Source organism: Corvus cornix, chromosome 17 (assembly GCF_000738735.6).
Source record: "Corvus cornix cornix isolate S_Up_H32 chromosome 17, ASM73873v5, whole genome shotgun sequence".
Lineage (NCBI taxonomy): Eukaryota > Metazoa > Chordata > Aves > Passeriformes > Corvidae > Corvus > Corvus cornix.
The window spans coordinates 5,932,900-5,949,795 of record NC_046346.1 but is presented as its reverse complement, the minus strand read 5'-3'; the positions used below and the strand labels follow the sequence as shown (position 1 = coordinate 5,949,795).

The 16,896-nt window shown below is 54.7% G+C and overlaps 1 protein-coding gene across 2 annotated transcripts; it reads right to left on the bottom strand.

The window, feature by feature from the left end:
• Positions 1–865: 865 nt before the first annotated feature.
• SLC27A4 (solute carrier family 27 member 4) lies at positions 866–16,873 on the bottom strand. Of its 2 annotated transcripts, none has more exons than XM_039561419.1 (13): positions 16,766–16,873; positions 14,165–14,331; positions 13,098–13,492; positions 12,252–12,410; positions 11,836–11,905; positions 11,639–11,730; positions 11,018–11,127; positions 10,393–10,602; positions 10,039–10,165; positions 9,718–9,855; positions 9,390–9,554; positions 8,824–8,970; positions 866–8,575 (listed from the first exon to the last, which is right to left on the bottom strand). In XM_039561419.1, exons 2-13 carry the CDS (start codon positions 14,323–14,325, stop codon positions 8,418–8,420), a joined length of 1,932 nt encoding a protein of 643 aa, XP_039417353.1. In that variant the 5' UTR covers positions 14,326–14,331; positions 16,766–16,873; the 3' UTR covers positions 866–8,417. The 2 variants fall into 2 exon arrangements, with proteins under 2 accessions (XP_039417353.1, XP_039417354.1); XM_039561420.1 differs by lacking the exon at positions 16,766–16,873 and adding an exon at positions 16,604–16,691.
• Between the last annotated feature and the right edge of the window lie 23 nt (positions 16,874–16,896).

Genomic DNA, 16,896 nt, shown 5'->3' with positions numbered 1-16,896 from the left:
ATACCCGGGCGCTGGCGCCAGGCGGTGTTATTTTAAAACACTGATTTCTGCACCAAGTTCAGGCTTCGCTGCGCACAGAACCCCCTTCGCGTGCTCAGAACCACACACAGGGTCCTGTTCGCTCAAAGCACTTGGGCTGCGCAAAGGCAGGAGCTGCAGACGGGTTTCCCAGCGGGAGTTTCCCAGCAGAGGTTTCCCTGCAGCAAAGCTGCTACAACACAAGAAGTTCCACCTCAACATGAGGAGGGACTTCTTTACACTGAGGATGGCAGAGCACTGGAACAGGTCTCCAAGGAGGGTGTGGAGTCTCCTCTGTAGACATTCCAAACCCACCTGGATGTGGTCCTGTTTCACCTGCTACAGGTGGCCCTGCCTTGGCAGCGGGGTTGGACTGGGTGATTTCCAGAGGTCCCTCCAGTTCTGTGATTCTGTGATGCCAACCTGCTGTCTCGCAGCTCGCTGGGATTGTTGTGGGGGACCTTTTGGTGAAGGTCCGGGTGATGCTAAGGACAGCTTCTGTCACCACTGGGAAGATGCAGTTCTGCATCAGGGGTGGCTGTTCAGCATCCCCTCCTGCTTGGGCAGCCCCTGCCAACCAGCACACCCCCACGGCGCCAGGCACCCCCAGCACAGCATTAAACAACGCGGCTCACATCTGTTGCCTATTTGTTTTCCCCTCCTGTCCCCAGAGAAGGCCCATGTACACAGGCAGAACACAGCCAGGGCGGTGACAGCTGGGCTGTGTTTCTCCTCCACAACACAGAGCTGCACAGGGGCAGCGCTGGTAGAAAAACCACAGACCCTTAACCCTCCCTCCACTCAGCAGAGGGTTTAGGTTTAAAAAATACACGTACGTGTGCACACATGCACATAGAAATGTAATAGCTATGCATATACATGATGCATTATGTGTAAGGGGCATAAATTTACACAGACAGATTGCTCTTCGTTTATGCTAACGGGGGTCAGAGTACGCCTAACCCCGGGAGCAGAAGGTGGTGGTGTTTGTAATGGCCTTTTGTTCTCTGAGGAGATCATTCTCTGGGCTGGGCCCCAGGAAAGGCCAGTCCCTCCGGCAGATGAAGGCTGCCGTCGCTGCCGGGGTTACGTGACGGTAGAGCTGTGAAGCTGTTGACCATGGTCTTCATCCAAAAATTCCAGCTGGATTTTATATATCCCTAAATCCCAAGGCTTTTGAGTATCTCGGAGATATGGCCCAGGATGGAACTGTATGGAAAAGCAGCTGAGGAAAAGAAGCCTTCAACAAAAATCTTTACTTCAGAAATGAGTGAAGCATTCTGTGTTCAGAGGATCTGGTAATCTTGATTACAGATCAGTGTTTGCAGTTATGGTTTTATATGAGCTATTCTTCTTGCTTCCAGAAATCATTTATGAGGCCAAATAAAAGCAGAACCAGCTCCTAAAAGAATCTTGATTCCTGACTTACACAACAAAATGTTACAGATTTAGTGGTAGTACCTCCCTGGAAAAGCAAAAATAAATTACAAGAAAGGGAACAGTAATCAGAAATACCAATTTGGCTCATTCAAGCATTCAAAGCTGGTTACTGTTAACAATTGTCCTGGACAAAAAGTGACCATATGAGATACGGGGGACGTTTTTATGGACATTGTGTGCCTGAGAGAGGAATGGGTCCTGTCTCCGTGCTGCGCACCGAAATCAGAGCACCACAAATTCTCTGGCATTATGTTTGGGATGGGGAAACTAAGCACACAATCTCCTCGAGAAAATGTAATGCTGCCATTGTTAGAGTGCTGTAACATGGACGGTGTTTGATAAACAGGTACATAAAAGCCAGGTAGCTGTGGTGCTCACTCGGGTTACTGGGGCAGGAGGCCGCTGACCAGGGGCTCTGTCTGCTCCTGCCGTTCTCTCCCACAAAGCCAACTGCACCAGGCAAAGGGAACAGGTTGGAAATTGAGCCTGGCAATGAGGAGGGGTTAATTTCTTTTGTCTCACTCCTGTCTTCTGTGTTTTTCCCTGCCATTTGCACGCTTTCTCTCTCTCCTTGAGAGCAGAGGGAACATGCCTCCATCCTTCCACTGAGGGTTTATTCTGGAGGAAACGTTTTAGGTCGCCATCACATCCTACGGGGAAACGTAGTTTATAAATACAGCAGGGCCTAGCGCTACGAGGAAACATTTTATCAGCGAGCCCCGGACTGACGATTCAATTATTTTCAATAAAACATCAGGGGAATGCGCAAACAGCTGCTCGCATCCTTCCACACAGCAAGTCAAACTTCAAGGGAACAATAGCTGGCGAAAGGGGAGCCATCGCGGAGGCGGTGACAATGGGTTTCCTTACTCGGGGCTTTGTTTGATTTCCCCGTCTCAGTTTTGAACTCCCTCCGCCGGAGAAAGGCGAGGGGGTAGGACGGGGAGAGAGGGAAGCAGGCAGAGGGGAAGGAGGGTCAGTGGGAGTTAAAGCCTTTTGCAGCCTTTCTCTCCCATTCATGTGGTAATTGGGTGTCAAGCAGAGATCAGTAAGATGGAGCCCGGCCTCTGTGCCCGGGTTAAACTGCAGCAGAAAGAAAGCGGGAGCTGAACCGATGGAGGCCTGAATGTCATTAGGGCGGGAGGAAGCGCCTCTCCCCCGGGAGCCCTTCTGCCGGGGTGCTGGGCTGGGGGGGCCGCTTCCCATTCAGGGCATTCCTGAAAGCGGCCAGACAAAGCGGGAGGGCGTCCGAACAATGCCGCACCCCCGGCTCTACCTTCAATAGGGAGCTCTAAACAGGCGTTTAACCTTCAGAATAGCTGAAAGTGATACTCAAAGCTGAGGGGGTGGCTCGCCCGCCGCTGTTAGCCTCTTCCTGCGGCCGAGCCGGAGGCCACTTGGATGGCCAGAGGCAGCAGGAAGGCTCTCGCTGCCCTCGCTTCCTCAGGCCTCTTGGCACAGCGCCGGGGGTGTGCCGGGCCCTGGGCAGGTTGTGGGAGGTGTCACGTCCAGGGCAGGATCAGGCCACAACTCCTGCCCGGGCTGGAAGGATGCTGGGGGCCCTGGGAAGGCTGCTCCGCATCCGCAAGGATGGGACTAGAGGAAGGCAGGGCTGTAATGAGGAGGGGGATGCGGCATAGTAGGGGTCATATCCCACTTTACAAGCTTGGGATCATTTGTCGAGGGATCAGGGAAGATCTAGGCAATGACCCCCATCCTGAGCAGGAATATGTCCTGGACTTGGACAGCATCACAATCGCCTGTAATTCCTGGGGCTGCCAGCCTGTACTGCATGATCTCAACTGCCCAAAGCTCTCCCAGAGCCTGGCCTGCCATCGTTTGTGCCTGTGGGTGGAATTGGTAGTGAACTAGGAGAAAAGCAGATCAAACCCAAGGTTATTTTGGAAGGTGGGATTTGCCACTGAAATGGACTAGACTCAAAGAAAGCAGAGCAGGACCCATCCCTGCTCCCTGAGCCTTGCTCAGCCGCACAGTCCAGCCATCCCATGTTGTCCAGGAGCTCAGCAACAAACAGCCCTAAGGACATTCGCTTCCCCTCTGAAGCCTTTCTGCTTTGGGAAGGAAAGCTGTTGTCCCTTCCCTCTCACCCAGCATGATGAGATCTTCACAGACCATCATTTTGGTGGAATCCCTGGCCCCACAGTCCCTTCAAACTGGAGAGGGAGAAGCCACTCCTGGCCCTGTTCCTGGTTACACTGGAACCACTCAGGGAATCAAGTATTTCCATTTCTAAAGAGTGCACCAAAGGATAGTCTCTTCTTTAGTCCAGAATATTTCCCTGTCACTGCTTAAAGGCAAAGCCAGCTCCCCAGCGTGCGGAGGAGCAGGCGGCTGTCATTGTTTGGGAAGGCTCCAGCACACCAAGAGTGGCAGGAGGAGGCTGGGGAGATGCAATGTTAAAGATTGTCACAGACTCTCACCAGCAGAAATTAATTTCCCCCAGAAAGGTCCTGAGCAGCTTGCAAAGCCCCCACCTGCGTTATGGCTAAAATACACTCCAGTTTTGCACACCAAGCATGGCCTAGCTGGGCTGGATCTAGAGCTGATCAGAAAGAAAGTTGCTGCATCTTTTGTTTTGATACATTGCCACTGTCCAGGACACAGGGTCTGGGAGAAGCAGTCATCTCCATGGGGAAGAGTACATTTGGTTTGTAAATCTCTTTGACTTTGCTTAAATTAGCAGTTTGATAATAACCCTGGAAAGGATTTTAATGTTTTCTTAACCTCATGCAAACAGAATTTCAAGTGTTTTAATTAAAACAGAATAATACCTCGTACTTTATGTATAGGACTTTTATCTACATGCAGCTGTTGAGCCAGACTAGTGCATTGATCAAAGGGGAGGGATGTCTCACAAGGTGTCTCTAATCACAGAGGATTCAATTAGCCTCTTCCTTAAAACTGCACAAATAAAAAGATATTTTAAAAAATCAACTATGATTAAACACTGGCTACTTCATTCCAAATACCTCTTTGCTGGAAGTGTTGTGTCTCAGCATTGATCCCAGGCTCAGCACCACACCTGCACTTGTATTTCTGGGCCAAGAGCTCCAGGGACACTTGCACATAAACTTCATTTTTCCAGAGGAGCTGTGACTTCAGAAAGGCCCCAGGATTTCAACCCAAAGCTGACAGTCAACAGAAAACCTCTAATTGGTGTAGCTGTTTCAGGGAATCTGGAAGCACTGCCAAGTGCAACACAACCCTCCTCAGCGAGGATAAACAGTGCAAACGGTGAATTGTCCCGGCACCAGATCTCCAGCAGGACGAACCCCCCCAACACCAGCACCACCGTGCAGGGGGGCTCCTTTGAGCATAATTCAGAGCTATGAACACACCTCCCTGGGGCTCCCCTCTCCCTGGGAAATCCTCTGGCACAGAGGTGTATGTGGCATGTGCATGCCCCAGCCCTCCGGCACGACACCGCAGGTCTCGGCGATGGATGGGGCTGTGTACCAGTGCCCTCCATGATGTTTGCTGAGCTCTTTTCCAGTGACTCAGCACCTCCCATCTCCCCAGAGCAGGAGCTCTCACCTCGGGGGGGCCTCATCCTGCTCCTCTTGCCTGCACCCTGCAGCTCCCCCTCCTCACAGCCAGCCAGGAATACAGGGCTTGGGGTGAGCTCCTGGCTATGCTCCAGCCAGGGCCCAGCTCCTGACTTGTGTTGGCACCAGCAAGGGCTACATCCTGCTCCTCTCACAGGCCTGTAATTCCCGTCCATCTCCAAAACCCAACAATGCAAGCCAGTCTCCATTCATACAGGCCCACTTGGAAACAAGTAACGGCCATACTTCCATAAGCTTCCAAAGCTATTTGTATCTGCATTTAACAGGCAGTGCCCTGAATGCATTAGTTCCTTGGCAGGCTTTTTTAACCTACCCTGCTCTCAGACAGACAGAAACACAATGCTGAGCTTTGCCCTGCAACCCCTCTTTCTTCAGCACAGCCATCTCCTCCAGGGAGGGAGTACAGTCCACCTGTATCCTCCTCTACTACTCCAAACCACCCATCTCCAGATGACCACCCCCCGGTCTGACTTCAGGGAGGCCAAGCTTTTCCTCATTGCCTTTAGCAGGGCTGGATGAGAGTCGGTGGTTCAGGTTGCTGCCCACCACCCTCCTGGCACAGCTCGGTGACCTCGCTGCTGCCCAAGTCTCCGTGAGCAGTCTCCAGCCAGGAGCCCGAGCACAGTGGACACCAGTGCCTGGGATTGCCGCTGGCCTCACACCCAGCACCATTATCTGTATCTGAAATTTCCTCTCCACCTCAGGCAGGGTCGGAGTGGCTCCCTGCGTGGGTAACCCCCCTGCTCCAACATCCCACACTTCCAGGGCTCTGCGAGGGCTGTAAAAGCCCCGGGAGCCCCTACAGTGATGAAATGCCCCCTCCCCTCGAGGCGAGGCATTTGCCGAGCCCAGCCTGCCCTCCGCTGGTGGCTGCAAGTGGAACAGGGCCCAGAAGTGGGAGCAGAACACCTGCAGAGGCACTGCTGCACTCCCTGCACCAGCTCCCGGGACCCTAAATATGACCCCCCCCAGCAAAGCCATGCTGTGCGAGGGCTGAGCCCCTCGGATGCTGCAGGGCTGTGGGGGTGATGTCTGTTTTCCACCAGCTGCTTTGGGACAGAGGCTTGTGAGTGTCCAGGGGACCGAAAAACTAAAATTAAAGCTTTTAGCTTAGAGATGCTGGAGAAGACACCCATTTGAACATGTCCAAAGGTGAAGCTGCTATGTAATGGATGCAAATTTCCAATACTTTTCTTACGGTTTGTTTCACCAAGCAACACATTTCACTCAGGCTCATGGAAGACATTTGTCCCTGACACCCCCATACCAAGAAGGAACCAGGTTCTCCTGTCACCAGGGTTGGATGCAGAAAGTCTAAAAGATGGTTCTGGCAGCAAGGGAAGTGGAATGGCTACCAAAAAACTTGTCTGCAAGTGCAGAAATGAGCTGGGAAGTTCAGCATGGACAAACACAGAGAGAAGCAGCAGGAAGATGAAAGAGAGAACAGGAGAGGGGTGGAAGAGCCACATGTCCCATGGTAAAAAGGGAGAACTGAGCCAGAACAAATTGGGATGGCAATGCTGAGGACAGGACAAGGAAAAACAGGGTGTGGGGAGTTAGTGGAGGGAACTGGGGAGGGTCTGATCAACATGTTGGGTTCACACAGTCATTAAACCCAGCAGCAAGGGGCTTGTTCCCCCTGCTCTAAGATGAGCCAAAATGCACACAGGGAGGTGATGCTCTGGAGTGGCAGCTCCCAAACCAGCACAGTTCCCCCCACCTTCCCTCACAGAGCAGGACTGTAAAAGGAAAAGGTAGGAAACTCCAGCATAGACCCATACTCGTGTTTAATTTTGAGACTGGGACAGACTGGGGCAGGCAGGTACGTTGGTGAGGAAGCACAGCTAGAAGAGCAGACACACCCTGCCCTCACAAAACACAGATGTTGTTTTAAGGAGTAACCCTGCTAAATGCATAAAAACAAATTATTAAAAAAAAAAAAGGAAAAAAAAAAAAGAAAAAGAAAGCCCAACCCAGAGTTTTCTCTGGAAGAGACATTTCTGCATGTTTTCTGAGGACGGGAATTGGACATCGCTGCTGAGGCTGTTTCACGTCAGACACAACGCGGGGAATTCACATAGCGTAAGTCAGGTGTTTCACATGGACATTCCAGTTCAGGGCCCTGCTCTGGCGCTGGAGACAGGGAGGGCTCTTTTGGGAAGGGATGCAGAGCACTTGAAGTCAGGCTCTCACAGAAGCCACCCTCCAGAGGACATTCTCTCTCCAGGCAAGATGCCTCCTGAGTACATCTAAGCAAAGGCTGAGATGTGGTGCTGAGTACATCTAAGCAAAGGCAAACATGGCCCTTCTTCCCACTCTCCTACTTGCTTTCTGCAAGGAAGAAGGTCCACAAAACAATGCTGCATCCACAAAAGATGGAAGTAAGAGACTGAGAGAAGTGCCCACAAGATAGCAGGATTTGTTCATGTCCTTCACCATGGAGCAAGGCCACAAGGACATATACAGGTTGCATCCACGCTGGAAGAGGAGAATCAGTCCCAGATGAGCATCCCACCTCCCTGTGAGAGAAAAGGATTCTCCAAGAGAGGACAGGTCTGGGCTATCCCTCCACCTACTGCACAAACCCGGGACACATTCAAAAGTACAGACAATAAATTAAGATTGAAAAAAAAAAGTCAGCGTGTATTTTATATATATATATATATATATATATATACACACACACATACATATATATATACACATATATAAAATAAAATATAATATAATGTGCGTGTGATTGTGAAAAATAGAAATGTCACCCTCAGGAGAGAGAAAGGCATGGCAGAAACACACCCCTGTCGCCCTCCTGAGCCCAACACTACCCTGCTCCCCTGATTCACAGCAGACACACAACACCAGCAGGGCCATGCAGAGGGAAGGGGTTGCAGAGGGAAGGGGTTGTGCCTGGCACCCAGCTTCCCTCTGCCAGTGGGGTCCCTGTGCCAAGGAGGAGCTGGCTGCTTGGTAGAGGAGTGGGGAAGAGCCCAGCACTGGCCTCTTCATGGCCTTCACAAGGAAGGGTTGCTGCAGACTGGAAAAGGTAGGGAAAGACAGGAAAAGGAAAGTGGAATGGCAGGGGCACCCCACCCCTCCTCAACTGGCATGGGCCCTGCCCCTCCCATGGCATGGGACCACCACCACTATACCAAGTAGAAAATAAAGCCATAATGAGTCAATGCTTTGGTATGTGACCATCCCCCTCCCCTCAGTCCCCTCTGTGTTCCCCCCCAAACCCTTATCTGTAAAACTTGTCAAATAAAATCTCTAGCGGGCCTTTTATATCACTCTGTGAACCTTTCCTTCCCCAGTGCCTGCCTTGCCCCCTCTCCCCAGCAGGATTTGGGAGGTGCCTTGCTTGAGCCACATCAGTTACAGCTTCTGTTCTCCCGACTGGATCCTGCCAAATGCTGCCTGGTCCAGCGGCAGGTAACAGCCTTGTCTGGAGTCCAGAAAATACAACCTGTCCTTCACCAGCGCGGGGTCAAAGCCCTGCTTCCGCAGCTCCATCTTCTGGAACTTGTAAGTGCCTGGAATGGGGAGAGAAGGAGGAGTAAGGGCTCACTGGCCACACGCAATTCCACCCCCGCCATACCTGTGTTGCCCCAGACCCAGCCTTGCATCCCCATGCCTCAAAACCACCTGAGGAACTGGCCACGGCCTCTGTGGGGCAGAGAGGCTCCATCCCTACCCTACAGACTGATCTCTGTAACCAAGTTTCCCCCTCCCAGGCTCCCCCAGCTCCATGTCCATTGTGAGTGTGCATGCCATGGCTCACTTGTCTTGGAGACTTCGTGCAGGAACCGCAGGAATACAGGACGTGCATACAGTGGCAGGGCCTTTTTCAGCTTGCTGGAAAAGTCTTCTAGGTCACAGGAGTTCTCCGGGTCGGCGATGGCTGCCATTCCTGCCCTCCCTTCAATCCCTAAGAGGCAGAGAAGAAGAGCACTCAGACACACTGTCCCTGTAGAATCACCTCCCCTCTGCCCTGCACCAGCAAGACCCTGCTTTGTACTGGAGCACTGGCACGTCCAGCTGTGTCACCGCTGTGTCATCACCCTGTGGCAAGGGCTACCAGTGACACCCTGTGGTCACAGTCATGGCCAGAGAGGACACAGGGTCCTTACAAACCATCCAGAATCAGACCAAAGCTTGAGAGAGTGAGGAAACCCTCTGGATTCCTCCTAGCCACATCCCTTGTGGCCTCTTCCCAGCTCACCCACAGGGAGCCTCAGTCCACCCTCTGGTGAAAGGACACATCAATCTGGACATGCAGGACATGTTCACACTCAAGTGCTGGAGGCCCGCCTGCCTCCCCTGATTGTCCACTTCCTTCTCAGCTACCTGGGACCTCCACACCATAAACTACCACATCCGTCAGGTTGAGGATACGGCTCAGCGTTCCCTCCACCTCCGTGGTGGAGACGTTCTCCCCTTTCCATCGGAATGTGTCCCCGGTGCGGTCTCGGAAGTACATGTAGCCATATTTGTCCATTACCAGGACATCCCCTATAGGAAAGCAAGGAATAGGCAAAAAAATGAGGTGTCAGAGTGGCTAGGAGCAACCCTGGAGCATCTCAGGGCAGTGCTGCTGCCCTGAAACAGTCCCCACTCCCACACAGGTGCTCTTTTCCTCCACTCCCAGTGGACAGAGGGGTCCTGCTGGCCTCACCTGTGAGATAGGCAGCATCCCCTTTTGTAAACACGTCCCTGGCAATTTTCTTGCTGGTGGCTGACTGATTCAGGTAGCCATCGAAGTGCTGCAGGGGATTGCTCTTGACAATGCGACCCACCAGCTGCCCCGGCTCCCCTGCAGTGAGAAGAGGGGATGAAGGGGGGAAACACCACCACCCCCGCCCCCCCAAGCAAAAAGGGTGTCTAATGGGGTTGGTGTGGTTTAACTGAGCAGAGACAAATCCAGGGAAATTATCCTCAGGTATTGTGAAATGCTCACACAGGGCTGAGGAGATTTTATCCCTGCGGTTGTCCTCACCTGGTTTGCAGCTGATACAGACACCATCTGGGCCCCGGATCAGCTCCATAGTGTCTTCATCCACCTTCACCAAACCAATGGGGTACACACCTGGTAGGATCCTGCTGTTGAAGCCACATGACCCAACCTAGAACAGAAAGAGCTCAGAGCTGTGGATAGCAAGGACATTTGTCCCACCTGAACCCACTGTTCACACACTCCCAGGACACCACAGAGGTGGCACCACATAACAGCCAAAACCACTCTGGGTGGATGGCAACCCATGCCAAGGAGCAAACAGCCCATTTGGGTTTCCACCCCTGCCCAGGCCAGCTGTCACCCTTTGGGACATGAGGGAGGATTGTGAAGCCTTACGTTGCCGTCAAAGTTTCCCAGGCTGCAGTTGCACTCGGTGGCCCCATAGAACTCGGCCACCTGGGTGATGCCAAAGCGGGCCATGAACTCCCTCCAGATGGAGGCCCGCAGCCCATTGCCCACGGCCATGCGCACCCGGTGCTGCCGCTCCGCGTCCTGGTATGGCTGGTTCAGCAGGTAGCGGCAGATCTCCCCGATGTACTGCACAATCTGGGAGCAATGGAAAAGAAAGACTCACTAGGTCCTCTCTGCTGGGCCCTGGGTTGTCTGAGGTTTCTTCAGGGCAGGAAGGAACAGCACAATACACCCAGAGTTTGCTAAAGAGGCCGCAGTGAAAAACAGAAATTCTGATAACTCAGCCAGCCTGTCCTTCCCTGGTTAACCCACCCCTCCAGGCTGTGAAACCCATCCACTGTCCCCTGGCTAATGCTGGAACGGAAGGAGGACACACGGAGTTACCAGCCCAGGTGGGAAGGACACAGCGCCACCACCTTGAAAGGCAGTTTGGACAGACAGAACCGGTCCAGGATCCCCCGACTTCCAGCAGCTGGGTTCTCCCCAGCATGACACAGACCCCCAGGTTCCACTCCCCACTCCCAGCTGGCCCCTTGCCTCACAGCCTCACCGTGCAGTTGTATTTCACACAGTCCTCCCAAAAGTGTGAGGCTGAGAACTTCTTGCGGATGACAATCGTCATGCCCTGCAGCAGGCACTGCCCAATCCCCACGATGTTCCCTGCAGAGAGGCAGCCAGAAAAGCCCTCAGTCCCCAAACACTTCCAGCCCAGCCCACCTGAGGAAAGAACTGGCAGGGCAAGGCAGAGGCCATGGCTGGCTCACAGCCTTGGACGATGGGCAGAAAGAGAGGAGACGTGGCAGTAACATGTAGGGCAGCACTTTGCACCTAAACTATCCCAGCACATCTCAGCCAGCCAGGGAGGCACTGCTTCCCCTTCCCTTAGACTTTCCCCCCTTACTTTCCACACGGAGCAGCAATAAGGAACAGGTATTCCAAAACCAGGGTAGGATAACACCCTCCCCACACCCTCCGCACTCCAAAGGTCAGACAGATCGATTCTTGGCTTCCAGGGAAAAAACAGAAAAAGCCTCAGTCACACATACTGCAAGCAGCAGCCACATCCTCCTCGACATGGAGATCACAGCCACACCAGCCTCTAGCCCAAGCCCTGGGCTTGGCTGAGGGAAGAGTCAGTCCCAGGATGCCAGGCTCCGTATGGACACGTTACCTGCAGCGTGGTAGAGCGGGAGGCAGTCGTACATCACATCGTCGGACCTCATCCGAAAACCATAAAAAACTAAGCTGGACATGCGGAAGTACCTGAAGTGAGGGTGAAAAGGAACATCAGGAGTAGGGTCAGGCTGCTGGGCTAGGACAGGGCAGAGCTCAGCCCCATCCTCCCTGAGCCCCTGTCCACAGCCTTACCGGCAGTTCACCACAATGGCAGCCTTGGGCAGCCCCGTCGTGCCAGAAGTGTAGATGTAGAAGAGTTTATCTGGGGAGCAATGAGGAGACAGGGTCACATTCCCAATCTAGGAGCTGGCCGAACCAGGAGAGGGGGACAAGCAAAATTTAAACACTCTACTCGTGCCACCTGAGCCAAAACTCTTATGTAACAGCTCCAAGAACATGCTGGGATCACCCCGGGCAGATGAGGTTTGTTGGACACATGGAGGATACGACAGGATACTACTCCACACAGGGCTGGGCTTCTGACACTGGAGTAAGACCCATCCCAAACACCCCTTGCCATCGGCATCCCCAGCAGTCTTGCCAGAGTTGTAACTGGCTGATCCTCAAAATCACCACCACGTGTCTGTCCCCTAGAACTGACCACATACCAAGAAAGCCCTTATCAGGGGGGGCTGGCTGCTGTCGCTGGGCCATCTGCAGGAGGGGGTCCAGGTGTTTTGCACCAGGAAGCACAGATTTAGGATTTCCTTCCCCAGACCAGAAGAGATGGATGGATTTATCCAGGGAGGGCTGCACTTCCTGCATTGCTGAGAAAGAAAGAGGGGAACTGGAGGAAGGCAGCAGGGTGGCTACAGCACAGAGACCCCTTGCCCTCCCAGACAGTCTGAGGGACACCCTGCCCCAGGTAGCAGTACCCCCACTGTGCTTGGCAGAGTCCCCAAAGGGCTCACAGCCATCCCAGCCAGATGTTGTCCCCATGATTAACAGATGCTGGGGCCACAGCCCAGACCTCTTCAGGGACCAGAAGATCCTGTTTTCCATCTTTCCCCATCCAAAACCTCTTTGGTGCCAAGAGGTCTGTTGACACCATCAACCCCAGAGGTGTGGGCTGAAACACACAAGGAACTGGAGCCAAGGTGCTGCAGGGATGTGGCAACAGCCATGGAGAGCAAGGAGAGGCTCCTTCTGCGCAGTGGGACAAGCCCAGCCCAACCCATGCTGGGAATGGACCCAAGAGGCACAAGGAAGGATCCTCACACCCAGGCTGGCCTGCCTGGGAGGCAGACAAGCACTGCACTCCAGATCCTGCCCAGTGTCCAAAGGAGCCAATAACAAAAAAACCCCAACCACAAATCTAATTCCTGCATGATTCAACTGTCCACTCCCTTCCAGATCTCTGTTCTCTGGTGAGCAGGAAAGGAACACTGAACCCATTGACTAGACACACCTCCCTCCAGTCCAAAGCACTCCCACAACATCTGCCAGCCCCTCACCTTCCATCATTTCCACCCCAAAAACCACAGCTTTGGAGTTGGAGATGGTGATGCAGTGCAGCAAGGCCTCCATGCGCAGGTGGGAATTCACAAGGGCTGTCTCCACCCCGATCTTGGCCAGGCCGAGCCACAGCCCCACGTACTGATTGCGGGACTCCATGAAAAGTGCCATCACATCACCCGAACGGAAGCCTTGGCCGTAGAAGAAATTGGCCACCTGGTTGGAGTACTCATCCAGCTGACGGAAGGTCCAGCTCTCGCCTGTGCCTTGGAAGATCAGTGCTGTCTTCTCTGGATACTTCCTCACAGTCTTCTGGAAGATCTTGGCGACTGTGTTCTTCTCCCTCACGTGCCTCCATACCTGCCACTTCACCCGCAACAGGACCAGCCCCGTGCTGCCAAAGGAAAGGGAGCAAGAGGGCAGCTGCTCAGTGACTCCTGCAAAACCACTTCCTCCAGCAAAGCCAGCACAGCACAAGGGCCTCCCGAGGAGCTGCAACAGCCCAGCACTTACACCAGACCCCACTCTAGGTCAGCAGCAGCCCTGCATGCTTCCCTGAGCAGTGTGCACATAGGCAGAACACATCTGCAAAGATGTTCATAGCCAGGGACTGATGGAGGCCAGGGAGAGATGTGTTTTGGAAGTCTGCAGACAGGGATGTCCCCAGTCAAAGGGACATTTTTGAGCCTCAGGTGCTCTCCAAGAGGTACCACCACTCCCTCCCCCAAAAATCCTTGCCAGGAGCTGGCACAGCCTGATACCAACTCAGAATGAACCCTGCACAAGGGCCTGGTGCCACACCAGCAGCTTTAGGGACAGGGTGAAGTACAAGGACAGTCAGTAGACTTTGAGCTCAGCTGAAATCTATCCTTCTTGGGAAAACTTTGCCTGAGAGCTTAGAGTCACCCGGACACAGCAGAGAGAGATCTCCTTCCAGCCAGGCCAGGTGCCAGCAGAAACCCAGGCTGTGCGAGGAGTCGGGGGCTGTGCTCACACACACACATACACCAGGGCAGAGCAGAGGACTAGGGGTGGGTGGTGGGGCCATTCCAGCCAAGACACCTACGTGACATCCCTTTGGATTGTCTTGAGGAATATGAGGAAGAAGTCCCATCCGCCGGATCCCAGGTAGAAGATGAAGAGAGCAGGGATGGCCTGGGCCCAGGACAGTTCCAGAGTGACCCTGAAGAACAGCAGCATGGCTGCAAAAGCAGCCAAACGCAACATCGTGGCCTGCGGGGAGAGAGAAACCACGGTCATTAACCCACGCACACTGGACCTGGTGATAACAACCCCATGGGCGTGGGATGCCTGAGCAGCCCCCAATTTCCTGGATAAGGTCCCTGAGTCATCAGTCCTCCTGGCAGTGAGGATGTAACTCAGCAGCCCAGAGCTCCCACAGATGTAACTTTATCTGACCTTGGAGATGGCCTCCAATTGAGCCATCAGCACAGCATCACTTGGTGCAAGCTGAGAGCCTGGCCATTCCCACTTGGGGAGCCACAACCTGCATACCAGCCAGGGGTCCGGCCACACCTCAGCAACTTGAGATGCAGGATAAAGTCACTTCCATGGATGTGTGAGCAAAGGTCTGGCAAGAGGCCTTGTAAAGATGTTTGGAAGCCTCCACTCTGCTCCAGAGATCCCTCTGTCCTCAAAATCCAGAGTCTCCCAGGCCCTGAGCACAAGCTCTCCTGCACACCTGGCTCCAGGACAGCCAGCACAGCTGTTGGAAGAGCACAGCTTCACGTGCTCCGCAACACAGTGTCTTGGGGTGGCACAGTGTCCTGGTTTGAGACACACAGCTCAGACAGGATTAGGGACAAGAAACTCGGTTCTTTGAGCTCTGCTTGTGTTTGCAAACCCTCGTGTTGGTGGGCAGTTTCCTGGCCTGGCTAGGCTGGAGACACTCCCAGAGCAGGTCAGGGATGAGGCCAGGCTGGAGTGGGCAGAACAAGGGCTGTCGCTGCTGCCAGGAGTGCCCAGACCCCTGCTCCATTCCCGGGGGACAGTGACTCAGTCTCTGGTCCCTGCAAAACAGTATCTCTGTCCCCATCCCAGACACACCCCAGAAGTGGCTCTGAGACTCAGAGACTGTGATCTAGCAATGGCTCTTTTCAGGCGACAGCATTGGGAGGAGGAAAATGAGAGCGATGTGACCCTCACAGCTCGGAGATAAAACTGGCCCTTCCTGGCATGGACACAGGCCAAAGAGGAAGGAAGCACTTGCATCATTTCCCTCTTGAAGATTGATTCACTGCTCTGAAGCTGGAAGTCCCACGTGGGCTCTTCTATATTTGGTGGGGCTGGGAGCCACACTTGTGGCTTTCCCTCTGCTCTGGGCAGTCCCCCTAGATACAAGGAGCTTCTGTGGATGTGATAGTGGATGCTGGCAGGTTGGGAGCCAAGGCAGTGCCATATGGTCACTGTGCCCTGGCATGTCTTGCTGGCTGTCCCACCTCTGAGTTTGTGCCACCAGCAGCAGGCTGGGATGCATCAGAGCATGAGATGCCACTCCCAGGTGGACACCTGGAGACATTTTCCTACCCACAGCCCTCACCCTGAGATTCCCCCTTGTGCCAGTGACCTCTGAACACTCTTCAGCAAACACCTACCTCCCAGACATGATGTCCCACAACACAGTCCCTCTGCCTTTTAGGAGGGCAGGACTCACTGTGTTTTTGCCTGGGAGCCTCTCCCTGCACTTAAACAGGACAACTTTTAGATCACCATCAAACTACTGTGCCTCAGCCAGGACCTGGGCCCTTCATTACAGGCTCACGCCAGCCAGATGTGGAGAGGCAGCAGCGGGGGAGCCCCACTCTGTGTGGGCAGCAAAGTGCTTAATCTCCTGCTTGAACGCAAGGCAGGCTCAGGCAGGCCCCTGTTATCCTCTGCTCCTATCTCCACCTCACTCCGGCATCCCGGTGCCTCCTGTGGAGATAACTGGGGAGAGATTCCCGAGATTTCCGAGAGATACCCGGTGTGTCGATGCCAGAGACCTCCAGCCCTGCGTTACAGATTCAGGTCTTGTCCAGCTGCACCAGCACAGAGAAAAAGAAGCCCTGCCTGTAGCTCACAGCCGGCAGGCACCGAGGCAAAGCACGGGGATCCACCCCGGGAGCACCGAGCCCGAGGAGGGCCTGGGAGCGGGTCACAGCGGGGACACCGGGCAGGTGGCCGGGCTGTGAGAAGCCCCAGCGCTAATGGCACCTGGGAGGCACCTGTCCCCCACCTGCCCTGGGCAGGGACCCTCGTCTCACCCTCCTGGGGTCCCCAGCAGGGAGGTGGAGCAGCGCTGCCCCAAGCCCCATCACACGAGGCAGAAAGGCCGGGAGGGCCCCGCACCGGGATGCAGCCGCGCCCCGCAACCCAACCAGGCCCCCACGACCGCCCGGGCACAGCCGCTCTCGGCTGGGCGAGGGCCCGCGGCGCGCTCGTGGAGAGACCGGGGGACTGAAGGATCCCGGCGCTTGCCGCAGTGCCCCACGAGGAGCCCCGGTACCTCATGCGGAGACCGGCGGGGCGGAGGGACCGTGGTGCCGTCCGCAGGGCCGCGGCGCCTGATGGGAGCCCGCGGGGCCGCCCGCGGGGAGGGAGCGCGGCCGCCGCGCCGGCGCCGAGAGCTGACGGACCGGGGTGGGGGAGGACGGTGCCACGCTCTTACCGGACTCCGGGGCGTTCGCTGCGGGCCCGGCCACCTGCACCGGGAGCGGGACCCGCCCGACTCTGCGGCAGGGGCGGGGAGGGGCGGGCAGCGCGGGCCGCCGGGAGCTGTAGTCCCGCCCGGTGCACCGA

Excerpts from the sequence above, each read along its gene's own strand:
- SLC27A4 (XM_039561419.1), bottom strand. The coding sequence starts at position 14,325 with ATGTTGCGTTTGGCTGCTTTTGCAGCCATGCTGCTGTTCTTCAGGGTC. Across the intron at positions 8,971-9,389 it reads TTATGGTGTGGAGGTCCCAG|GGATTGAAGGGAGGGCAGGA; the intron begins GTAGCTGAGAAG and ends TCTGCCTCTTAG. Across the intron at positions 8,576-8,823 it reads GCACGAAGTCTCCAAGACAA|GCACTTACAAGTTCCAGAAG; the intron begins GTGAGCCATGGC and ends TCCCCATTCCAG.